This window comes from Chrysemys picta, chromosome 10, assembly GCF_011386835.1.
Source record: "Chrysemys picta bellii isolate R12L10 chromosome 10, ASM1138683v2, whole genome shotgun sequence".
Taxonomy (NCBI): domain Eukaryota; kingdom Metazoa; phylum Chordata; order Testudines; family Emydidae; genus Chrysemys; species Chrysemys picta.
Window position 1 is genome coordinate 56,895,938 of NC_088800.1, and position 26,426 is coordinate 56,922,363.

Below are 26,426 nucleotides of genomic sequence, written 5' to 3' on the forward strand. Positions count from 1 at the left end.
AGGCTAATGTAATTAATGTCAATCAATGTGGGTTTATAGAAAATAGATCCTGTCAAACTAATTTGATATATCCTTTTTGATGAGATTACAAGCTTTGATAATAAAGGTGACAGTATTGATGTAATGTACTAAGATTTTTGTAAGGTTTTTGACTTGGTGCCACGTGACATTTTTAATAAAACAATCTAGAATGATATAAAATTAACATGATGGCACACATTAAATGGATTAAAAACTGGCTAACTGATAGATCTCAAATGTAACTGTCAGTGGGAACTCATCAAGCGGGTCTGTTTCCAATGGGGTACCACAGGGATTGGTTCTTGGCCCTGTGCTATTTAACATGTTAATGACCTAGAAGAAAACATAAAATAATTACTGATAGTTTGCAGATGACACAAAAATTGTGGAGTAATAAATAATGAAGAGGACAAGTCACTGATTCAGAGTGATCTGGATCACTTGGTAAACTGGGTGCAAATAAACAATACACATTTTAATATGGTTACAAAGAATGAAGGTCATACTTACAGGATGGGGAACTCCATCCTGGGAAGCAGTGACTCCGAAAAAGATTTGGGGATTATAGTGGATCATCAGCTGTGGCCAAAAGAGCTAATGCGATATTGGGATGCATAAACAAGGTAATCTCAAGTAGGAGTAGAACGGTTTCTTACCTTTGTATTTAGCAGTGGTGTGACCACTGCTGGAGTATTATCTAGTTGTGATGGTCCCTATTGTATTCCGCTGAGGGTTATGCATGAGCACCATGCGTCCGGAGCTGGATAATTTGAAAGTAGTGTCTGTTAGTCCACACCGTGTGCCTTGGCTTGCCTCGTTCTTCTGTCTGAGGTCATAAAGGGTGGGGCGGATTGACCGCATCTCCAGTTCCTTCTCAACATTGCATGGTCCAGGTTGGAACTTTCTGTCCTCATCTCTGACACACTTTAAAATAAGATAGTTGTACATAGTTTTGAGAGTTTTATAGTAGTTTTACCAGTTTATTGTAGTTTTATCATAGTTTTAGTGATGAGTTTAGATAGATTGGGGGGGAAGGGGTTGTTTTCTTCACATCCTTCCCGCCCCTCCCAGGACTTGCGAGCGGGTACTGAACTATGCCCAGGATGCTGGGCTTCATACTCTGCGCCTCCTGTCCACGCTCCTTGGTCAACAGTGAATGCCAATGCTGTCTCTACTGCTTGGGAGAAGCTCACGTTGCATCCAGGTGCAGTATTTGCCAATCCTTCCCCAGCTGCAAACCAAGAAGACTGAGTTCAATGCCTCTGGAAGCACCTCATGGAGCTTGCCATGAGGCCTCACTCAGACCCAGGCTGGTGAAACCCCCTCCCTCCCCTTGTAATCCTCTAGACCAGGGGTCGGCAATCTTTCAAAGAAGAGCCGTGTATTTTTTTTTTTTTTTTTTTGGTCTTTGACCAAAATATTTTGAGCGCCTCATCACGTGCAAAGCTACTTGTAGAGTTAGAATTTATCAGCTAATAATAATTGAACATATTAAAGTTATTACTACTCACTAATACTTTTAATGCGACTTCTGCTGTTTGAGTTTGAATATAAACAGGAGGGGGCTCTGGGCTGGGGCAGGGGATTGGGGTGCAGGAGGGGGTGCAGGGTCTACGAGGGAGTTTGGGTGCAGGAGGGGGTTCTGACCTGGGGCAGGGGGTTGGGGTGCGAGCGGGTGTGCGAGGTGCAGGCTCTGGCCGGGAGACATACCACAGGCGTACCACACTCTGCGCGCCTCCATCCCCAGCACTGTCCTCACAACTCCCATTGGCCAGGAACCGGCCAATGGGAGCTGCGGGGGCAGTGCTTGCGGGTGCGGACAGCACATGGAGACCTGCTGCCACCCTCCCTGCAAGGGGTGCGCAGAGATGTGCCAGCCGCTTCCGCTGGCCGGGAGCTGCCTGTGGTAAATGCCTCCTGGTCAGAGCCTGCACCTCGCTTCCCCTCAAAAAACTGCCCACAAGGGAGCAGCCAAAGAGCCACAGGTTGCTGACCCCTGCTAAATGGATTTTGGGTTGCATTAAACTCTGCTACCAACTGTCAAGCCTACCTCCCCCCACAGATGTGCGAGCTCACTCCTGGAGATCTCAGGGCTAGTCTACACTGGCAGCGCTTTAACGTGCCTTGTATGGTCACGGCGCTGCTCTCTCCCAGTGCTCTAAAAAAACCCACCTCCACGAGAGGAGTAGCTATCAGTGCTGGGAGCACGGCTCCCAGCACTAGTGCCCTGTCTACACTGGTGCTTTACAGCGCTGAAACTTGCTGCGCTCAGGGAGATGTTTTTTCACACCCTGAGTGAGAAAGTTGCAGCGCTGTGAATTGCCAGTGTAGACAAGCCCTCAGGCTTCAACCATGGCCTCCCTTCAGGATGTGCTATTTATGGACATATGTAGAGCTGCCACATGGCATTCTTTGCACTCCTTTTCAGGGCACAATTCCTTAGTACAGGACTCGGCAATGGAGGCCTTCTTCGGTATTGCAGTTCTCCGCATGACCATCCCATCCATCCATCATCCTTGCACTCTCCCCCGACTTAGTCTGCTTGTTAATCACCTTCAGCGGAATACAATAGGGACCATCACTTGAAGAGGAGGAGGTTACTTGCTTCTAACTGGGGTTCTTCACGATGTCTGATCTCTATCTCGCTGCTTTCCCTCCTTCTCCTCTGCTATGGATCTGTCTGGTTAGCAGAGGAGAAGGAACTGGAGATGCGGTCAGTCCGCCCTGCCCTTTATGACCTTGGACGAAAGCATGAGGTGGGCCAGGGCGCACATGTCGGACCAGTGAATGCTACTTTCAAATTCTCTGGCTCTGAATGCATGGTGTGCATGCATGACCTTCTGTGGAATACAGATAGGGACCACACATCTACAAGAACCTTCACCTACAGGTAAGTAACCTCCTCTCATGTGCCTTGTTGATTTTTGTTATCATTTTAATCAGAAGTTATTGTGGTAATAAATTAAACTCTTTATGGAAGTCTGAGTGTTTTTAACAGCATAGTTACCTTTATCAGCCAAACTTGTAATCTCAACTGTCAAGTTTGTTTTTACAAGACCTATTTTCAATAAAACCATGTTGATTGGCATTAATTACACAACCATCTTTTAGTTCTTTATTAATAGTCTGATATCAGTCCCAGGCAAAGTAATGGAACAGCTGAAAAAAGAACAGGCCCTTAGTTACTCAGGTCATCCAGTTTACCGTTTTTAAATATCATCACAACTTTAGCTTTCTTGCAGCCTTTGGCAACTTACTGTTCCTTCTCTCTTCTTCGATTCCTGTCCATCAGCTCCACAGTGACAACAGAACCTAATGAAGTCTGTCCACTATTTTCTCTCTTGCACCAGTTTCAGGGCTTCATGCATCTTTAATGCTTTTTGTTCTATTTCATTCTTCACTGTATCTATCCAATGCATCCTCAGTCTTCCTCTATTTCTAGTTCCTTGCACTCCGGTATATATCGCCAGGTATGGTACGCTTTCTGGGTCCATTCTTGACACATGTCCAAACTATCACATTCATCTTTCTTCACTCTCTTGTAACAGCATTGCTTCTTGCCCTAGCCATTTTCTTCATTTTTTTATTTTCTTCAGTCGTGAAACTCTCAGTATTCCCTTCAGTCAGTTCACTTCTGCAGCCAAAATCTTTCGTTCATTGGCTGTTCCTGTACTCCAGCATTCTGACCCATGCAGCAGTATTGGCATGGCAGTTGTCTCATAGACACTGATTTTTGTATTTATTGAAATGTCTTTAGCTTTCTAGATCTTGTGGAGTTTGCCGAATGCAGTAGTGGCTATTCTGAAACTTTTTATGTCAACTTCACAATTCCCATTCTTTGATACTGCTCCTCCAAGGTGGACTACTTTTTCAAATTAGTATTCTAGTTCTTTATCTCAGAGTTTGATTTGTACCTCTTTCTCTTTGTCTTCCAATTGCCATAATTTTTGTCTTCTCCATGCTGCTCTTCAATCTGAGTTTTTTGCTTTCCCATTCTACCTTGTCAGTTGTTTTTTGTAAATCCTCCTTGGTCAATGCTGTGAGGTCAATATTGTCTGTGAATATAAGGTTATGCACTGTCCTACTTCATAACATGACTCCTCCTGCTTCATCTTTCAGTGCTACAGCCATTACTGCTTCCAGTATTAAATGAACAAATTGAACTAATTCCGCCAGGATTCATTAAATATTAACACCAACAGTCTGGACACTTCCTTGGTGAACTCTTTTAAAATTCCTGGGTGCAAGTTATCAGGGCCTGATGGTTTAAAAATATTTAACATCAGTAGATGCCATATAGCATCCTCCTTAGTTGGAATGGAAAGTATTTCACCATCAGATGATATGAGCACATCATCCAGCTTCTTTGCAAATGCAGAACAGAAATATTTATAGAACACTTCTGTCTCGTTTGCCTCGTTGATAATGTTACCATTTTCATGTAGTGTACAATTGTCAGGATTCCTTTTCTTGTTGTTGTTCATTTACAGTAGCACTCATTGTGTGCGGGGTGCTCACCAACACTTGAGGAGGAAGTCCCTGTTCTGAGAACTTCATAATATGATGACAGAAGTCAAGAGAAAGGAAATAACAATTGGCTGCTTATATACAAATCAGCAAGTTTCACTATGGGCAGCATGGCAGAGGTAAATCCTTTAAAGGGTCTTATGTGGGTAGGATAGGGCCTTAAGCCCAGACAGGTCGGACCATGCATAGGGGACTGCATGGAAGAAGGCAGGGAGGTGTTTGGGAATCTGAGTAAGTGGTGGGTGAGTTTGGGAGCATTGGTAGAGTGGAGGGGACACACATTTGCTGTTGCTCCATTTAAAATGCTCCTTCTTGTTGTGCCTAACCTAGGGTGAGGGTTGCTGCAGTGGAGCTTGTTTGTAGGACTCTAAAGGTTTAGGATTTGGTGATTGTTTGTGGCTGGGCATCTCCTTCAGGATCAGTGCCTTCTCATGGCTCATCTGATCTCTCTTGATAGATACACTTCTACCCCGATATAATGCTGTCCTCGGGAGCCAAAAAATCTTACCGCGTTATAGGTGAAACTGCATTATATCGAACTTGCCTTGATCTGCCGGAGTGCACAGCCTCTCTCCCCCCCTCTTCCCCTGGAGCACTGCTTTACCGGGTTATAGCCGAATTCGTGTTATATCGGGTTGTGTTATATTGGGGTAGAGGTGTATTGTGATTCTAGTTTGTACTGGCAATAAGTATAAATGAATATGAGAAGTTCCTCTCAGATATTTTAGCACTTGAGAAATTCTTGAAGTTAGCTGTGCAGTATGTATCAGTGAAATGGCTAACTGACATGAGGGACTGTAAGTTAAAGCGGCACTAATAGAACACTGCAGCTGTATGAAACCCAGCTGTCTGAAAGCCTGGGAATTCAGAGTCATGGTTGCAGTGAATGTGGAAGCCTCTGAAAGCCAGGACGTTCAAAATGATGCTTGCATTCCTGGATCCCTTATCCATGCTGCCGACCTCTCTTCTAATGATTCAGCTGCAGAGCCTTGTGAGATATCCAGTCAGTGTGTAGTTTGGGTGGTGGATGATGTAAATTGAGACCTTTGATTCATAGTGGAACTATGATTGAGACTGTGTTGTATCGGGCTGTAAATGGAGGGATGGGGGGAGAGGATGACGTGCAGGAGTGTCTGGTGGGGTCCATGGCCTATGTGTATGTGGGGGTGTCTGAATGAACAGTATTGGAGTAGTGGTATTTCCAGTGTGAGTCAGACCCACCATCTCTTTGCTGCTAATCGTTTTCTGACTTCCAGGTACTGACACAATTCTGCATAAGATGCTTTACGCTACAAAGATTTGCTTCCATAGCTATATTGGTTAGGAGTGTGAAGAAAATTACCTCACTACTCGATATAGCTATGCCAGCATAAGCCCTAGTGTAGATGCAGTTATACTGGCAAAGAAGTCTTTTGGAGAACTAGTTTAATCTATACTGGCAGCAGTTCTTTTGCCTGTATAAGCTGCCTCCCCCACTGTGGGAGGGAGTTTGCTGGTATAGTGTTACTGGATAACCTATACTAGGAAACCTTTAGTGTAGAGCACTGGTTCTTAACCTTTACTGCAGCCTGCACCCCTTTGGTTCTCAAAAATATGTTCTTGCACCTCTTATCAAAAATCGTTGAAGTAGCTCAGTTCTTTAAACCTAGATTTTTGTTGTTTTGTTTCTGGCAGCGAAAACCAAAAATCTCAACTAGGCAGGCAAAAATTTTCAGTAAAATCCCCAAATTTTTGCCTGACCAGCCAGAATTGTATGATTTCCAGTTGTTGAAAACAAAAACAAAATCCCAAAAAAGCAAAATTTTTCATTTGTTGACATTTTTCACAAGGAAAGAGCTGATTTCCCAACCATCTCTAATATGTAGCAAATTGCAAGGTTTTATGAACCTGACACACAAACGTGCACCCGTACCCTCATGTACCCATCCTATTAAATTACACACATTCCTCTCCATGTGCTCATGAACTTCCACTCAATTACATTTGTACCCCCTCTCACTCAACCATAGTTCTGTTCCCCGGGTAATACGTCTGCTGTGGCATCTCCGGTAGTATGCACCATATGTGCCACCCAGAGCGAGTGTGCAGGAATGCTTTGCTCCCACATACTGAGTGCTCTCAAATTCCCCAACCCGTGACATGCAGTGAGGAAAGCAGGAGCTGCAGCACTGGGGCCTTGGAGCTGGAAATGGAGTGAGCGCCTCACCGCAAGCAGAATGCTGGGTTTGCCCTTGGTGAGTGCCTTGCCTCCCCTCTCCTAACCCCTCCCAGGCTGGCAGGACTGCTTCCTCTTCCCCTCCTGTTTTGTCATTCAGGATGGAGGATGCTCTAAGAGTCTAAGGGCAACAATGACCAGTTGGACAGGCCATGTGGAAGGCAGCCAAGTCTGTAGTAGCAGGGAAACAGCTCTGCCTGAGGAAGGAGGGCTTTGAAATTGAAATGAGACCTTTACCCAAGCACTCCTGCCAGGGTCTCTTACCCCAGTTAGCTCATTAGGGAACTCCTAAGGGAAATCCCCTGCTTTCCTGAGGGCATTGGAATGAGGGGAGCATGCCCGAGAAGAGGGCAGAGCTGGACCCCTTGGCAGTGAGGGAAGGACCTAGTGATGGGATTTGGCTGGACACGGTGATGTAGCAGGGAGGCTGATCCCGGACAGGCTGCAAAAGAGCCAGGCTCTGGAATGCTGCTGACTCGGGAGCTTTGCTCTGGTTTTAATTGTGGTTTTGCTTTTACCTGTTCTTCCATTTTCTCTTATTTCTGGGTGGAGAGTTGTAAGGTTTACAGACCCAGCTAGGAGTTGCCAGGTTCAACAGGCCCAATTCATCCTCCGGAATAATGCCACTGACTGCATCCCATGGAGCTACACTGGGGCACCATCTGGTTCGAGGACTGTACAGGCTCAATGACTCCGCTTGTGTTAGTGAAAGTGTGGGCTCTGTGCTGGTTCTCTGCTGTCTCCCACACTTCCAGGAGCTATCTGGTCTCTTCGGTACCAGGGGCTCTGGCATGGGACATCCCCTTCTGACCAGGATTTGAGAGACTCCATCCCAGGTTTACAGTGAGCCCAGTGCATAATGGGACAGGATTTTCAGAGCTCGTTAACAGCCATGTGAGTATGCATGCCGTGAGCAGCAGATCTCACAGTTAGACACCACTGTGAGCTCCGTAAGTGACATGACTGAAGGAGTACACAGTAACAGGATATGACACAATGGTCGGCTGAGCAAAAGCAGACCATATAGCTCCGGAAGAGACATATGGAGTGTAATGGTGATGAAATCTATAGGGTTCTATGGAAATTACTCTAACTTGTAGCCTTTAAAGGGAAGAAGTGTCTTTCCATGGAATTGTTATCCAGTAGAGAATAAGATTGGTTTAGAAATTCTACAGCAAGGTTTTCATTCTGTTTGGTTCGCTAGAGACTTTTCTAGAAGTGGCCTTTGCCTGAGGCTCTCTGGACTTAACCACCTACTCTAGGATTTAACTCACTAACTCCTACCCCTTGTTGGGTTGTGTCACTGATGTGGCAGATTTCAGTTTTATGCTTTCCCCAATGACTGCTTCACTTTGGCCTAGGGATCCTTAAAGCATCTTACCTCGAGAAACTGTGTGCCTTAAAGCTCACAAGCAGAATTTGTGTGTTTCATTACCATAAGTGCATTTGCAATTGACCAGCTGAGTGAATGCAACGAATATTCTCTAAGTGTGTGCACAGTTGTGGTAACTGTGTTCAAGTTGTTTACATGGATTCCTGAAAATGTGACCCTTTTCCAGTATATTGGGTCCAAGATCTGCACAGAACTGTTTGGTGACCTGGCGAGAGGCAGGTGTTAAAAATCCCTGTAATCTAGAGTTTACTCGTCTAGAATGGTTGCTCAGGAGAGAAGTTGCCCACTAGCACTTTACATTGTGTTTAGCATCTTGGACTGGCTGGGCAAAGTGACATTCTTGGGAGGTGGGGCTTACAGTTCTCCAACAAATGGTGGAAGTGGGGCAGCTTGGGAGGGGTACCTGCTTTCCCAGTACAGCCAGGAGCGATCCCTCTTAGACACACCCCTCCCTTACTGGGCTTCAGAGCCTGAGTGGGAATGTCTCTATGCTGCTATTTTTAGCACAATAGCATGAGGCCCATGAGCATGAGTCTGTAGACCCGGGCTCTTAGATTCACTGCCATGTTTTTTTGTTGTTGGTGGTGGTTTTTTTGCGGTGTAGACATACCCTTGGTAGCAGGAACTCTCTCATTTTACAGGGCACTCTCTCATAGTTGCCAACGCTCCTGATTTTATCGCCAGTCTGGTGAGATTTGGTGCTTCACTGAAAGTCCCAGCTGCTGGAGTCCAGCTATTACCTGACAATCTTAGCTTTTTAAAAAAAAAAAACAAAAACTTTATAGCCCTCCTGTGTACAGAAAAAAGCTTGGAAACGTGGACCCTAAATGTTTCCATTCAAGAAGGGAAGTACAAAGAGCTCAGTGGTTTTTTTGTTTTTGTTTTTAAATATCTTGATTTTTTGGGGGGCCTGACTCATGATTTTTGAATGCTTGGGACTGGTGATGCTTCCCTCTGCATGGGCCCTTCTTTATTAAAGGCAAACATGCGAAGTTCCCTCTGTGACCATCATCACTGGGAGAGAAGTGAAGGCGGCTGCTCACATCAGCCTTTCACTTAGACTCCTAGCTCTCTGAGGTCGCTGCAGTCTGCTGACCAGGCTGCGCCACTGTCTCTTCTCTGGAGAGTGCACCCCAGCATACACAGAAATGCTTTCCTCTCCAGAGTGACTGGAAAAAACAGCTGTATTCTTCAGTCCCTGGATGGGCCAGCTATGGCTGACAATGAGAAGGATAGGGTGTTCCCACGTGCAGTGCAGGGCGCACACACTGAAACATTGTTGGGCTCACAATGCCTGACAGAGATGTTTCTGGCGAGTATGAAAAAAGGAACCATTTGCCCCAACCCAGGAAATATTTACATCTTTCTGCAGGTTAATTTCTCATGAGAAAGAGTTTCATTCTCCAAGCTGGAAACTCTGGGACCCCGGCACTAGTAACAATGCCATGCACCAGCAGCTCAGCCCTGCATTGAGCTTGCAACCACTGAGGTCAAGTGAATCCTGGGGACGGGAATGTGGGCTGATCCCAGAGCCTGGGATCCCGTTAGTCAGGAAAATTTCTTCTGAATGGTTAGTTTGTAAAAGTTATAGAGAACTACTTCAAATAGAGGCTCATAAAGGGGAATGCTAGGCAACTTTTAATTATAAGCATCAGTCTGCACTCCACCTATAATTTTTTGGCCCAAGGGCCACATCTGGTATGGAAATTGTATGGTGGGCCATGAATGCTCATGGAATTGGAGTTGGAGTGCAGAAGGGGGTGAAGGCTCTGGCTGGGGGTGCGGGCTCTGGGGTAGGGCCAGAAATGAGGAGTTCAGGGTACGGGAGGGGGCTTCGGGCTGGGGCAAGGGACTGGGGTATGGGAGAGGGATCAGGGTTGGGACAGGAGGTTGGGGCACGGGAGGGGGTAAGGGGTGCAGGCTCCGGGCAGCGCTTACCTCAAGCAGCTCTTGGAAGCAGCGGCATGCCCCCCCCTGCGGCTCCTATGTGGATGTGCGGCCAGGTGGTTCCGCACACTGCCCCGTCCGCAGGCGCTGCCCCTGCAGTTCCCATTAGCCGCAGTTCCTAGCCCATGGGAGCTGCGGGCGTGGCGCTTGGGGTGGGGCCAGCGCGCGGAACCCCCTGGTTACCCCTAAACGTAGGAGATGGAGGAGGGACATGCTGCTGCTTCTGGGAGCCTCGGCACGTGTGCGCGGAGTGGTCTCCAACCCTGGTCCCTAGTTGGAGTGCGGGAGCAGTGCAAGCCCCAGACCCCACTCCCCAGCGGGAGCTCAAGGGCCGGATTAAACAGGCTGGAGGGCCGGATGTGGTCCCTGGGCCGTAGTTTGCCCACCTCTGACCTATAGTTACCCATTGGTATTTGGAAATGATGACATCTCTTCAGTGCAAAGAGAGAACAAAATACTAGAAAAAGCCAATTCATTAATGTTTCTCTCACAGTATATGCAAAAGCAAAACACTCGTTTCAGCAAACTAAGCATAAATGTGCACAATTATTACATACATTTTTGTAAATTTTGACCAGTGGCTTGCTATTTTTCTGAGAATGAGGAAGATTGTAAATGTTAATGTGTGAATGTCCATTTCATGTATTATTCAACAGCATTACAAAATGTTTCACCATCTGTAACACTGGACTATATATTCAATAAGGCACTTGTGCAAAGGCGGCTAAGCAGATGAGACAAGTTATGAAGTCATAATAATGTACAAGTCTTATGTTATTTAATGTTTATATAACAGTAGCGCACACTTGCCCCCAGTCAGGATTGTGGGTGCGACACAAACACATGTGAATATGCAGTGCCTTTCCCAAAGAGCTTCTATTGCAGAGGTCCCCAAACTGTGCCCCCTTTGGGAGGGCTTGGAGGAACGTTTTGGGGAGTGGTGCAGCTGGGGCCTGGGCTAGCCCCCATGGGGGGTAGGGAGGGAGCCCCACCCAGTTCTGCTCCTGGCCCGGGCTGCTAGCCTGGGGCTCCAGTTGCTGGCCCCGCACCTGGGGCTCCACTCCCTGGGGCTGTGGCCCCAGTCTCGGCCGCTTTATTCCTGATGGGGGTGTGACCCTGAAAAGTTTGGGGATCACTGTTCTTCCGCAAGAAGAGAAGTGAAGAAGTAGTAGTAGTTTATTAATAACAATTTAGTTTTGGGCCATTGCACACAAAGTACTACAACAAAACTGAAACTAAATCCAAAATGATAAAATGTTAAAATATTTATAAATACAGATTAAAAAGGATATACAGCATTAATCTTACACAATCACCAGGCCCCTTGCTTTTTCCTTATTTTTAGTGGCTGACTATGCAGATAGGGTAACCGCTCGATACATTGTCAGTTCCTAAAAAATATTCTGTTTTCTGAGAGATCATAGATAAAGGCATCTGGGACAAAAACACGGAAAGCCAGTTTGACCTTCAATGGCAACACAAATTACAATGTAATAAATAATGAAGTAAATATTCCACCTGCCCTAAACTTCATGGACAGAGGCGTTTACATTTCTCAGTGCCAGCATCTTGGCCTTTTAAGTAAGTTGTCTGCATGGGTTGGAAATGAAAAGCTGTAAAGGCCCTCCTGAGTGTGTTATTACAAGGACTGGGTAAATATCTGGCATACACAAGTCTTTTTTTAACAAGGGGAGCCAACATGACATATTTGAAATAGAAACAACTGCCATATCTAGTTGATTATTCATATCCTATATTCTCAACTTGAATAGGGATTTCACATTTTTAAACTTAAATCTAATCATTTCCGATTCTCAGAAACGTAGAGAATGCAAAGAATTCTGAACATGCTCTAACTAAGGAAACTTACGTGAGAAAGTCCTGCTGAGCTGTTCCTCTAAGCATAGCCTGGGCAAAGGCTGTGGCTGCATAGTATGAATATGAAGCCAAAATTTAATATTACAACATTGACTTTGGACAGAATATCCATTCCTGCCTCAGCTCTAAGCTGAGAAGCTGGAGTATTATTTGGGAGACCAAGGATCTTTCTAAGAAATTTGTTTTGACTCGCCTCCAGTCCTGCGGGTTCATTCCACCCCCATATTTCTGCACTGTACAAAATTTGAGCTCACAACTTATCCTCAGACTCTCTTATGGGCTGGTGCAATTAAGTTGCCTCTATGAGTGCAGATAAAACATAACACAGCTTGCACTGAATTTGAGGCCTTCTCTTTTATTACTTGAATATGCTTATCCCACAAACCATTTTGTGAGAATCACATACCCAGGGAGGGGAAAGAGCTAACTTGTTCAATATTTTGCCCATTGATCCTCCATTTATGCAACCTCCGTCTCCAACTAACGACATTTACTTTAGTTAGGAATAATTTATCGAGAGGTCCTCCTATTGATAGTATAAACCCAATGCATTTAATAAAATGTTTCAATACCAAAAGTATTTGTAACAATAAAACCATATCGTCTGCATATAATGACAGACACTGGGTGATTCCTGATTTTAGTGGGAAAATACTGAGTCCCCTTTAATGGTACAACAACATAGAAAAGTGGTGAAAAGACAGTCCTGTCAACCCCCCCTTTGTAATTGGGATGGAATCACTTAATTCCCCATCCAGCCTATCAAGAAGAGAAATGACAAAGAGTGGGGAACAATCACACAGATAGTTTTTCTAGACAGAAATATATTTGCAATGAATTTTACTTTATTTGTTTAGAGTAAGTGTTGACTTTCCCCTCCTGCATCTGTGCAGTTCTATAGTCATGCCCTCAAATCTTAGTGATTTCGGTGAGAGCAAGGGTACAGAGCACCACAGGATTGTACCTTTCATAATGTGCAAGGTTTAGCTTTAAATCAGCCAGTTTGATAGATTCATAGAGTGAATCTGCTATGCTTCTCTCCCTGGCACTGGAGGATCATATATCAGGGATAGATAAAGGTGTCATTAATGCCAGGTGTCTGGGATTCTAGTGTTGGTAATCTTCTCCCCATTTAGATACTCAGAAACTAACTAATTCACTTCTTAATCTTCAGTAGGCTAAGAAGATAGAGTTCCCTTGATCTCTCACTGTAATATAGGTTTGTCAGACCTCAAATCATCCTTGTATCTTTTTTCTGAGCCATTTCTGATTTGTGTCAACATCCTTTTCAAAGTGTTGGCACTAGAACTTGACACCAGAAGTGGTATTACCAATGCCGTTTATGGAGGTAATGCTGCCTTCTTATTCTTACTTTATATTCCCCTCTTTATACATCCAAAGATTGTTAGCCCTTTTTGCCACAGCATCACACTGGGATCTCATGTTCAGTTGGTTTTCCTATGACCCCTAAATCATTTTCAAAGTCATTGCTTTCCAGGATCTAGTCCCCCCATCCTCTAAGCACAGCCTGTATTTTTTTGTTCTTAGATGTATGAGCTTGCATTTGTCTATATTAAAATGTATGTTGGGTAATTGCAGTGAGTTTACTGATTGATCCAGTTTATTCTATCTGTGCTTTGTCCTTATCATTGTTACCACTCCATCACTTTTTGTCCCATCTGCAAATTGTACAGCAAGGGCATATAAAGGCATTTCTTCCAGATCATTGAAAATGATATTGAATAATTTGGTCCCATCCCCCACTTGATGATCATTCCCCATTAACAATCTATCCAGTAGTCAGGTTTAATGACACTATTTAATATGCGTCATTGACTTGGTATAATGCCTAGATACTGTGGTACACAGTAAGTCAGATGCTTTACAGAAGTCCAAGTATGTCAACACAATTACCTTAGTCAACCAAACTTATAATTTTTTGATGAGATTACAACGGGTTAGTTGGACAAGCTCTGTCTTCCATAAAATGAAGATGATTGGCTTTAATTATGCTATTATTCTTCAGTTCTTTACTGATTATGTCCTGTATCAGCCATTACATGATTTTGCCCACAATCAGTGTCAGGCTAACCAGCCTATAGCTACCCAGGTCATCCCATTTACCCCTATTAAATATTGGCATGTTCGCTCTTGCAGTGTTCTGTAACTTCCCCAGTGTTTTAACATTTATTAAAAGTCAACACGAATGGCTCAGAGAGCTCTGTGGCCAATTCTTTTAAAAGTCTTGAGTGCAAGTTATATGCTCTTGCTGATTTAAAATTATTGAAATGTACTAGATGCTGTTTTCAGAGTAGCAGCCGTGTTAGTCTGTATCCGCAAAAAGAAGAACAGGAGTACTTGTGGCACCTTAGAGACTAACAAATTTATTAGAGCATAAGCTTTCGTGGACTACAGCCCAGTTCTTCGGATGCATTCTTTAGATGCTGTTTGACGTCGTCCCTACTTACTGTTGGAACAGAAGATATTCCATTATCACTGTAACATATTAATACATCACCTAGCTTCTTTCCAAATCCATAAATATTTCTGTAACATTTTATTACTTACCGTGGGGATTGGATGCCTGAAGACATTGCTAATGTAGCCTGAGCCTTTCACTTGCAGGTCACCAGCCCAGCTCAGTACAGTTTAAAAGTGGTTGCCTTTGAGTGTTTGGAAGGCATTTGGGGGCACTTATTTCCCCATTAGTGAGCATTCGCCCTGAATGACAAACTCAGGCCTTAACAAACTTGCCGTGTTTGTTAAGCAAGAGAAAAGCCCTGTGTGAGTACTTCTAAATCAGTTTAGAAATAGCTTATAGTGATTTATTTACCTTCAGCTCGTCATCAACTTCACTTAATCAGTTATAGCCATTTCTAATCCAGTTTAAGACTGTTCACACAAGGTTGTGCAAACTGGGCAACTTTGTGTGTGGTCAACCCCTCAAACAGGATTGTTCTGAACAATGCCTTCCCGAGTACCTGGAGACCCTGCTTCGCAGGTTGTTCTGCCCTGCCCGACAGCTTGTTATGTAAATGTCTGCACCTCAGGTCTGCACAGCAGCCTGCAGGAGGATTTGTTCTGCTGCCCTACTGGGGCCATTGTATGTACTTGTCTGAGTTTCTCTCCATTGAGCGTCAGGTGACCCCTCTTTAATTCTAAAGCCAAGAGCTGCTCCAACACCGACCTGCCTATGCTCACACACACTCTGCTCCCTCTGGCTTTGGGTGGGAACAAATGTGCTTGTGAGTGTGTGTGCGCGTGCGCACCCCCCCCCCCCTCTGTCTGGCATTTGGGAACCCGGAGCGGTCTCTTCCATGAGTCAATATAAAGTAAATGTGACCGTTTGGTCACAGAGCTAGCCTCAGCAGTTACCCAGTGTTTTTACTTGCAGCAATTCAGGAGAAAACAAATTTCAGATGCCTCCAAAGTAGTAATGTAGCTGCCATGCTTGCAGCAGATAATGACTCATGTACAGTTAGTGTTGGGAGAAAAATATATGAAGGTGCCAGCAAAACCATGCTACACCTCCCAGTAGAGTAGCCTTTTGGGTGTGGACCGGACTTTGCCCATATGACTAAGCACAGCCCAGACTGTAGAATTGTTGTGTAAACTCTTATGTGATATGGGATGATTCATTCATCTGCATTCCCAGCTTGACCTGAGGACTTGTTTGGGCCATGTGCTGGTTTTGATCAGTTCCTAGTATCTTACGCACTTATGCTGTTAAGTCAAACCCCACTGGCCCTGTAGGCTTTGCTGGAGCCAACGACAGGCTCCATACACAACAGACAAGAAGGTTTCCAGATGACATTTGGTTGGAATTCTTTCCAAGCATTTAGTGAAAATGCAGCTGAGAGCAGGGAGTTGCTTGAGGGGCTATCAATTTAGCTTCTGAGGCATGTGATGTAAGCTCTTCCATAAACACTTGTGTTGTATTTGGTACATGTGAGGCTAGTTGTGTTAAGACCTTTTAGCCGGCCACCAGGCTGACATCTCCACACATTGCAGTGGCTGTATGATAAGAATGTTTCAGGGAACTTTGGCCTCTTATCAGGCTCATTTGACAAATATTATTCACTTCTGAACTGCACTGAGAGTATGTTTTCAGATTCCATAGCTTGAGAAACCTGCCTTGTTCCCAGTCTTAGTCAACGATGGGGAATTTGTCAGCATATTGCATGTTAGGATAAAATGCAGAGGGCTGTCTGTTTTCCCATCTCTTATTCTGACTAATGCTCTGATGCCCTTGTTTAGCTCTGTTGTACCCTGGGGATCAGTATTAATCTCCAGCCTCCCTGCTGGTTTGTCCTGGCTTGGAATTAGTACAGCTCTGATACCAAGGACAGCAGTAAGGGTGTGCGTGAGAACTAACACCCACATTCCTTTATGGTGCCCTTGGGTATGTGAAGCAGTGCAAGTGGCTGCCATCATTCTGGAGGTTATTGTACATACTAGTTGACTGATACGATTGCTGGTGCAAGATGGTCTCTATTCCTGGAGCTAGAGGAATCTGTAGCTTTTTAATGCCTAACAGACCACATCAGCATGTAGCAGCAGGAGAACACTGAGTGGAAGTAAGGACGTGGCATCATTTCTTTATATGGCATTAGTGAGGCCATTACTAACCACTGTGTCTATTTCTGCTGTCTGCAATTGAAAAGTATGTTGACCGATTGGAAAGGGTTCAGAAAAGAGCTACCAGAATGGCTGGAGGTCTGGAAAACCTGCCTCAGTGAGAGACTAAAGAAGCTCAATGTACTTAAAGTAGCAGCCGTGTTAGTCTGTAGCCGCAAAAAGAACAGGAGTACTTGTGGCACCTTAGAGACTAACAACTTGTCAACTGCTGGAAATGGGCCATTTTCATTACCACTACAAACAGTATTTTTTCTCTCCTGCTGATAATAGCTCACCTTAACTGATCACTCTTGTTATAGTGTGTATGGTAACACCAATTATTTCATGTTTTCTGTGTGTATATATATATCTTCCTACTGTATTTTCCACTGCAGGCATCCGATGAAGTGGGCTGTAGCCCACGAAAGCTTATGCTCAAATAAATGTGTTAGTCTCCAAGGTGCCACAAGTACTTCTGTTCTTTTTTCAATGTACTTAGTTTATCCAAGAGAAGGTTAAGAGGTGATGTGGTCATGGTCTACATGGGGAAGACATTTCTGATAGTAGAGGGCTCTTTAATCTTGGAGATAAAGGCAAAACAAGACACAAAGGTTGGAAGCTGAAGCTAAAAAAATTCAAACTGGAGATAAAGTATTTTTTACAGTGAGGGTATTTAATCACTGGGACAACTTACTTAGGGACATGGTGGATTCTCCATCACCTTGAAGTCTTTAAATCAAGGCTGGATATCAGTCTAAAAGTCAGAAGTTGTGATGCAGAGTTTACTGGATGAGGTTCTTTGTCCTTAAGTGATGCTTAAGTGATTTCCCTCCTATATGTTGCTGTCCCTGCTACTGTCTTTTGCCACCTGCCAGATTTTCATGAGAAGGCTGGAGATGGACAAATGGCTCATATAAACTCTGCCAATGTAACCCTTCTGCTAGGCAGCAACGGGAGTAACAAGAGCCAGGTTCAATAGGACATCAAGGGTCCCTTTTAAAATAAATAAAATGGTCAGTTCAAGTCCCACCTGACACCTTGTTCACGCCCAGATTTTAGAAATTTATAATCTAACCATCGGGACCCTCTTACAGGTGTTTTTTCACCACTTGTGAGCACAGGGGAGGCCTGGAAATAGGAAACATGAGTCTTTTTTATTCAGTAAACAAGATAGATGTTTCTTAACACAATAAAATAAAATTAGCCAAACCCCAAAGTGTGTACGAAGGGCATGGCCAACTCCATGGGCTCAGTTATAAATTCCCTGGCTTTTTGGGGGCCTGAGACTTTACTGAAACCCAATCCTCTCAACCAGGCCAAACTGGATCTAGTCTGCTCATCCATGTCCAGTTCCATAATATCAGCTCCACAAGGGTCCAGAAGCCTGGGCTGGAAGCCAGCACAAAGCAAGACACCCAATGTCTGTCTTTCTCCTGTTCATCTTGGGCTCACTACCGAATCCAAGCTGCTATCCATCAGCTCATGGTGACCCATTTCTCCCTTCACACTTCATATAACTGTAACCATTTATACAGTTATATGGCACCGTTTCTCAGAACAGCCCACAAGCAAACTACAGAAATGCAGTATAATACCCAGTACTTGGCAGTGGTGGTTCAATTTTAATCCCTTGATAAGGTGTCATTTTCCAATGAATTTACTGCACTATATTTTGTAAAATTAATGAACTCTTAGTAATCTGACAGGAGACCTCTCTCCAGATTTGTGTCTGTGTCTTAGATTCTTGCAAAAGGGACACATTGTGGTTTGAAGGTATTCGTTCAACATACAGTCCCCTCCACATCCACTGTGTGGAGAGGATGGGCCAGGGCTCCACCTCTTCCTCACCCTTGCTGTGGTAGGTAGGGCCCATGGAGATATTAGTAGAGAACCCTACTTAGACAAATTAGATGTCTTCAAGTCAGCAGGGCCTAATGAATTACACGTTAGAATACATAAGGAACTGGCTGAAGAGATCTCTGAACCATCAGCGATTATCTTTGAGAACTCATGGAGGACTGAAGAGATACCAGAGGACTGGAAAAGGGCAAATATAGTACCTATCTATAAAAAGGGGAATAAGGACAATCCAGGAAATTATAGACCAGTCGTCTTCACTTCAATACCCAGAAAGATAATGGAACAAATGATCAAACATTCTATTTGTAAGCACCCAGAAGAAAATAAATGTCAGCATGAATTTGTCAAGAATAAATTATGTTAAACCAAACAAATATCTTTCTTTGACAAGGTAACAAGCCTCATGGACGGGGGGAAGCAGTAGATATCATATATTTTGACTTCAGTAAGGCTTTTAATGCGGTCTAATATTATCTTCTCATAAACAAACTAGAGAAATATAGCCTTGATGAGCCTACTATGAGGTGGGTGCAGAACTGGCTGGAAAACCATATTCAGAGAGTAATTACCAGTGGCTCACAGTTGAGCTGGAAGGGGCCTGCAAGGATCTGTCCTGTGTCCAGTACTATTCCATATCTTCATAAATGATTTGGATAATGGCATAGAGAGTACACTTATAGAGTTTGTGGATGATACCAAGCTGGGAGGGGTACCAAGTCCTCTGATTTCAACATGAGGAATAATCAATTGCATAAATACAAAATGGGAAATGATTCCTGAGGAAGGAGTACTTTAGAAAGAGATCTGGGGGTTATAGTGGATCACAAACTAAATATGAGTCAACAATGTAATTCTGTTGCCCCCCCCCCCAAGTGAACATCATTATGGGACGTATCAGGAGTGTTATAAACAAGAAGTAATTTCTTCCACTGTACTCAGCATTGATAAGGCTTCAACTGGAGTATAGTATCCATTCCTGGGCTCCACACTTCAGGAAAGATGTGGACAAATTGGAGAAAGTCCAGAGCAGAGCAATAAAAATGATTAAAGGTTTAGAAAACATGACCAACAAGGAAAGATTGTAAAAATTGGGTTTGTTTAGCCTGGAGAAGAGAAGACCGAGGTGGGACATAAGTCTTCAAGTATGTAAAAGGTTGTTATAAAGAGGAGGGTGATAAATTGTTCTCTTTAATCCCTGAGGACAAAACAAGAAGCAATGGGCTTAAATTGCAGCAAGGGAGGTTTAGGATAGACATTAGGAAAAACTTCCCAACTGTAAGGGTGGTGAAACACTGGAATAGATTATCTAGGAAGGTTGTGGAATCTTCATCTTTCATTGGAGGTTTTTAAAGAACAGGTTAGACAAACACCTGTCGGAGATGGTCTAGATATGCAGGGTCTAGAAATGCAGGAACTGGACTAGATGATCTATCGAGATCCCTTCCTGTCCTATATTTCTATGATTCTAACCCAGGTAAGTGCAAGGAGAATTGGGCCTGTTGTCACATTCATATTTTTCTCCCTCCTCCTTGTAACAACCTTTTATGTTCTTGAAAACTGTTATATTCCCCCTCAGTCTTCTCTTCTCCAGACCAAACAAACCCAGTTTTTTCAATCTTCCCTCATCGGTCATGTTTTTTAGACCTTTAATCATTTTTGTTGCTCTTCTCTGGACTTTCTTCAATTTGTCCACATCTTTCCTGAAATGTGGTGCCCAGAACTGGCCACAGTACACAATACAATAATTGCTAGCTTGTATTTATAGAAACATTGCATTTCTGCATTCTCCACAGCCTACCGCACTGAGGATGCTGAGACAGAAAACAAATTTGTATAAAGGGCTTGGTATATTTATAAATTTGTATATAGAAATAATTGATGAGGATGATGATTTGCTTCTGTTTCTATTGCACACACAGTGTGCCAGGCACTTTCCAAACACAATCCCTGCCAGGAAGAGCTCAACTCAAAAAGGCAAAGGACAGGGGAAAAGGGCATAACATCTAGTAATTTGTCACTTTGTTGTTAAAACATTTAATTAACCACAGTGATTTTTATTTAATGCTATTTCTATACTATTCCCATATGACTATCACTCTGTCCTGGATTTAACCTGGATTTGATGAGCTTCTATAGTTTGCACACTGGGGTCATCTTTCCTGGGGTCAGTATGTGGTTGGTTTTTTTATAAACAGTTAAATAAAATATAATTTTAAGACAATAATAGTTAATTAGTGTTTGCCAAAGTCAGAAATACAGTTCTTGGCTCAGGCTTGGCTAGGGAAAGGACATGAATCACAAGGAGTTTTCAGAGTGAGGTTGATGGCTTTGATTTGTTGGGAGGGTCCATTGGTTGGATTAGACCCAGGTCCAAATAAATGGTATTCCACCCCCAGTCCTTGAGGAAACAATGGCTATTAAGCAAAACTCAGACAGTGTTAATGGAAAGTGAATTTTAAAACCACAACTTAGCGTTCACTCTGGAAACCTAATTCTAGGTGTTCCCTGCCTCCGATTGGAGAACAGAAACATGCCATGTGATGATCTGGGTGTCTAATCAGAGCTGGCCAGCAGCAGATTAGTCACAGAAAGTACTCAGCAAATCAGCTAACTAGGGACAGAATTTGAGTGAATCGCTAGCTGTTCACAGCCACTTAGCATGCATGATAAAAGGCGAGATCTGCATGACCAATGAACGGCATGGACTCCTTCCAAACTCAATGATCTCTTCTCTTTCCCTCAGGCCTGAGGACTGAGACAGGAAGATGTCTGAAGTGCGGCGTGACAGCACAAGCAGTTTACAGCGGAAGAAGCCACCATGGCTCAAACTCGACATACCAGTGCCAGTCTCTGTGGCAATGCCTGAGGAACCCACCTTTGTGCAGGTACTGGTATGAGTAACATACAAAGATCGGGAAGGGGCATAAGGAATGAATATGTGAGTTCAGTGTAGTCTGTACACACAATGGGAAGGGATTTGGATGCTTAGAGCTTTGGACTCTACTGTGATGGGAGCCTGTTCGCATTATATGGTCTAGGGACAATGGCCTCCTAGATACAAAACAGGTAGGGCATATTAAATGGTTATTAAGTTACAGGGGTAAGGATGGAAACGAGAGCTTCATTTAAGTCGGGTGATCTGAATTGTACCTTCCAACAGACAAAGGGAAGCAGAAGATGGGTTGTCCTGAAAGAAAAGATGAAGAGTAAGTGGAGTGTTAACATGTCAGAATGCCAGGAGCATGGGAAATCAGCAAGAACCCAATGGATCCTAAGAGCCACACAATGGACTAAGTGCCAGGGAGAATGAAGAAATGGGAATGGGATGGTTACATATATATCAAGGGCAGAGAGGAACTCGGAAGAAAGTAGCTCCATTAATAAGTGAGGATGGGATGAAATTAACAATTCATAAATAGCTGATAGTGAATTCTTCTTTTTAATCTTGTCTTCAACAACAACAAAAATAGTGAGAAGATGTTTAGTACAGGAAGTAAGGTAGGAATAGCCTGTACAATAACTATTGATAAAGGGTAGTTAAGAATTAAATACATAAGTTCTATATGGTGATGCTGGCATCTATTATTCCCTCCATTCCCCACGGAGCCTGGTTCGCAGCTCTTGATATGAAGGCTGTCCATGTCCACGTCGACATTCACCCAACCCACTGGAAATTTCTCCCTTTCCGAGTAGAACTACACCATTGCCAGAATGGTATTTAGTCATTATTTAATTGCATCACATTGTTGGCTCATATTCAAATTGTGATCCACTATCACCCCAGACCCTTTTCAGCAGTATTACCACCTAACTAGTTATTCCCTATTTTCTGTTTGTGCATTTGATTGTTTTCTTCCTGAGTGCAAAATACTTGGCTTATCTTTATTGAATTTCATCTTGTTGAATTCAGACCAATTCTCCAATTTGTCAAGGTCATTTTGAATTCTAATTCTGTTTTTCAAAGTGCTTGCAACCCCTCCCAATTTGGCGTCATCTGCAAATTTCATAAGCATACTCTCCACTCTCTTACACAGGTCATTAATGAAAACATTGAATAGTACCAGACCCAGGACTGACTTTTCCGGCACCCCACTAGATATGACTTTTTGGTTTGACAGTGATCCATTGATAACTACGCTTTGTGTACAGTCTTTCAACCAGTTGTGCCCCCACTTTATAGTAATTTAATCTAGAATGTATTTCGTGGTTTGCTCGAGAGAAAGTCATGTGGGACTAATCTCCATGCTTGAATAATAAGAGTATAGAAGTAGGGAATGTTCTATCGACCACCTGACCAGAATGGTGACAGTGATTGTGAAATGTTCAGGGAGATCAGAGAGGCTATAAAAACAGAAAACCCAATAATAATGAGGGATTTCAACTATTCCCATATTGACTGGGTACATGTCACCTCATGTAGAGATAAAATTTCTAGACACCTTTAATGATTGCTTCTTGAAGCAGCTAGTCCAGGAATGCACAAGGGGAGAGGCAATTTTTGATTTAGTCCTAAGTCACAGAGTCCTAAAGTGCACAGGATCTGGTCCAAGAGTTGAAAATAGCTGAACTGCTCGGTAATAGTGAATATAATGTAACTAAATGTAATGTGCTTGTAGGGGGGAAATACCATTGAAACCCTCCACGGTCGCATTTAACTTCAAAAAGGGCAACTACACAAAAATTAAGAGGCTAGTTTTAGAAAAAAATAAAAGGAACAGTCACGGGTGAAATGCTTGCAAGCTGCATGGAAAATATTTAAAAATACCATAATAGAGTCTCAAACTAAATATATACACCAAATAAAAACAACAAGAACAAAACAGTAAGAGGACCAAAAAATGCCCCCCAGGGCTAAACAACAGAGTTAAAGAGGTGGTTAGAGGTAAAAAGGCATCCTTTAAAAATTGGAAGTCAAATCCTAATGAGGAAATTAGAAAGGAGCATAAACTCTGGCAAGTCAAATGTAAAAATATAATTAGGCAGGCTGAAAAAGAATTTGAAGAGCAACTAGCAAAAGACAAAAACTAACAGCAATTTTTTTTTAAAGTACATCAGAAGCAGGAAGCCTGCTAAACAGTCAGGGGGCCACTGGATGATTGAGGTGCTAAAGGAGCAGTCAAGGAAGATAAGGCCATTGCGGAGAAGCTACATGAATTCTTTGCATCTGTCTTCACTGGAGAGGCTGTGAGGGAGATTCCTTATGTGAGAAATCTGAGAAACTGTCCCAGATTGAGGTGTCAATAGAGAAGGGTTTGGAATAAATTAAACAGTAATAAGTCGCTAGGACCAGATAGTATTCACCCAAGAGTTCTGAAGGAAACTCAGGTATGAAATTGCAGAACTACTAGCTGTAGTATGTAACCTATTGCTTAAATAAGCCTTTATACTAGATGCCTAGAGGATATCTAATGCAAAGTTGATTTTTAAAAAAGGGTCTAGAGGTGATCCTGGCAATTACAGGCTGGTAAGTCTAACTTCAGTACCAGGCAAATTGGTGAAACTATAGAAAATAACAGAATTATCAGACACATAGAGGAACACGATAGTTGAGGAAGAGTCAACATGGCTTTTGTAAAGGAAAATCATGCCTCATCAATCTATTAAAATTCTTTGAGGGGGTCAACAAACATGTGGACAAGGATGAACCAGTTGATATAGTGTACTTGGAATTTCAGAAAGCCTTTGACAGAGTCCCACACCAAGGGCTTTTAAGCAAAGTAAGCTGTCATGGGATAAGAGGGAAGATCATCTCCTGGATCAGTAACGGGCTAAAAGATAGGAAACAAATAAATGGTCAGTTTTCACAATGGAGAGAGGTAATTGGTGGTTTCCCCCAAGGACATATTCATAAATGATCTGGGAAAGAGGGTAAACAATGAGGTGGCAAAGTTCGCAGATGATACAAAATTACTCAAGATAGTTAAGTCCAAAACTGACTGTGAAGAGTTGCAAATGGATCTCAAAAAATTGGGTGACTGGGCAACAAAATGGCAGATGAAATTCAATAATGATTAATGCAAAGTAATGTTAATTGGAAAACATAATCCAACTATACGTACTAAATTAGCTGTTATCACTCAAGTAAATGACCTTGGAGACATCACGGATAGTTCTTTGAAAACATCTGCTCAATATGCAACAGCAATCAAAAAAGCTAACGATGTTAGCAACTATTACGAAAGGGATCGATAATAAGACAGAAAATATAATAATGCCACTATAGATATCCATGGTAACCCACACCTTTACACTGACCGTAGTTCTGGTTGCCCCATCTCAAAAAAGAAATATCTTAATTGGAAAAGGTACGAAGAGGGTAACAAAAATGATTAGGGGTATGAAACAGCTTCCATATGAGTAGAGATTAAAAAGATTGGGACTGTTCATCTTAGAAAAGAGATGACAAAGGGGTGATATAATAGAGATCTATAAAATCATGAATGATGTGGAGCAAGTCAGTAAGAAAGTGTTATTTACCCCACATAACATGGGAACTAGGGGTCACCCAATGAAATTGAAGAGGAAGAAGGTTTAAGACAAACAAAGGAAGTACTTCACACAACGGAGAGCCAACCTGTGGAACTCAATGCCCGGGGATGTTGTGAAGGCCAAAAGTATAACTGGGTTTAAAAGGAATTAGAGAAGTTCATGGAGGATAGTCCAACTATTGCTATTAGCCAAGATGGTCAGGGATGCAACCCTGTGCTCTCGATGTCCCTAATTATCTGACTGCCAGAAGCTGGATTTGAACAACAGGATGGATCCACTTGATAATTGCCCCATTCTGTTCATTCCCTCTGAAGCATCTGGCATTGGCTGCTGTCGGAAGACAAGATACTGGGCGAGATGAACCATTGGTCTGACCCAGTGTGACCATTCTTATGTCCTTACAGTGTCAAAAGCCTTACTAAAATCGAGAAAGATCATATATAATGCTTCTCCTCTATCTACTAGGCTATTAACCCTTTCAAAGAAGGTTTGATATGATTTGTTCATGACAAATCCATACTGACTATTCCTTTCATAACCCTGTTATCCTCTAGGTCAGGGGTGGGCAAACTTTTTGGGCCGAGGGCCACATCTGGGTGGGGAAATTGTATGCAGGGCCAGGGCAGGGAGTGCGGGGTGTGGGAGGGATTGTTGTTGTGCAGGAAGGGGATCAGGGCAAGGGATTGGAGCAGAGGAGGGGTGCGGAGTGTATGAGGGGGCTCGGCAGGGGTTGGGTTGCGGAGTGCAGCAGGAGGCTCAGGGCAGGGGGTTGGGGGTGCACAGGGGTTCAGGGTGCAGCAGGGAGCTCAGGGCAGGGGGTTGGGGTGCTCACTGGGTCCAGGGCAGGCTCCCTGCCTGCCTGCCGTGTCCCTGGCCCCGGCCCCGCGCCGCTCCAGGAAGTGCTGCGGCCTCGGGGGGAGGGGGAGCGGAGGGCTTTGCATGCATTGCCCTTGCCGTGCCTCCAGGTACCTCCCCCGAAGCTCCTATTGGCCACGGTTCCCCGTTCCCGGCCAATGGGAGCTGTGGGGGGCGGTGCCTGGAGTCAAGGGCAACGCACACGGAGCCCTCTCCCCCCCCGCCTGCTTCTGAGAGCGGCACCGGGCCTGCGGCGCCACAGGGGGCAATCTCATGGGCCGGATCCAAAGCCCTGAGGGGCCGGATCCGGCCCGCGGGCCGTAGTTTGCCCACCCCTGCTCTAGGTACTTACAAACTGATTGTTTAATAATTTGTTCCTCTGTCTTTCTAGGGATTGAATTTAGGCTGGTCTATAATTTCTTGAGTCCTCTTTGTTCCCCTTTGTAAGACAGTTACGATGTATCATCTTCTCCAATTGCCTGGGACCTGACCTGTCCTCCCATGAGTTTGCCAAAGATAATTGCTAATAGATCTGAGACAGCTTCAGCTAGTTCCATGAGTACTCTAGGATGAAGTACATCAGGTCCTGCTAACTTGAATACATCTAATTTGTCTAAATATTCT

The 26,426-nt window shown here is 43.7% G+C and overlaps 1 protein-coding gene across 10 annotated transcripts in view; it reads left to right on the forward strand.

Annotated features, from left to right (window-relative positions):
• RHBDF1 (rhomboid 5 homolog 1) overlaps window positions 1–26,426 on the forward strand; it is a 97,133-nt gene that overhangs the window by 27,924 nt on the left and 42,783 nt on the right. For 7 of the 10 annotated variants that reach the window (XR_010591158.1, XM_005306147.5, XM_042861566.2 and 4 more), the window contains one exon: window positions 21,202–21,343. The exons of 2 other annotated variants lie outside the window; for them this stretch is intronic. Coding sequence is in view for 7 of the 8 variants with exons in the window: in XM_005306147.5 (XP_005306204.2) it covers window positions 21,224–21,343 (120 nt within the window). In the remaining variant the exon portion in view is untranslated. Of the gene's footprint in view, window positions 1–4,648; window positions 4,668–21,201; window positions 21,344–26,426 lie in introns of those variants that run through there. One more of the 10 variants, XM_042861568.2, reaches the window with a different exon arrangement.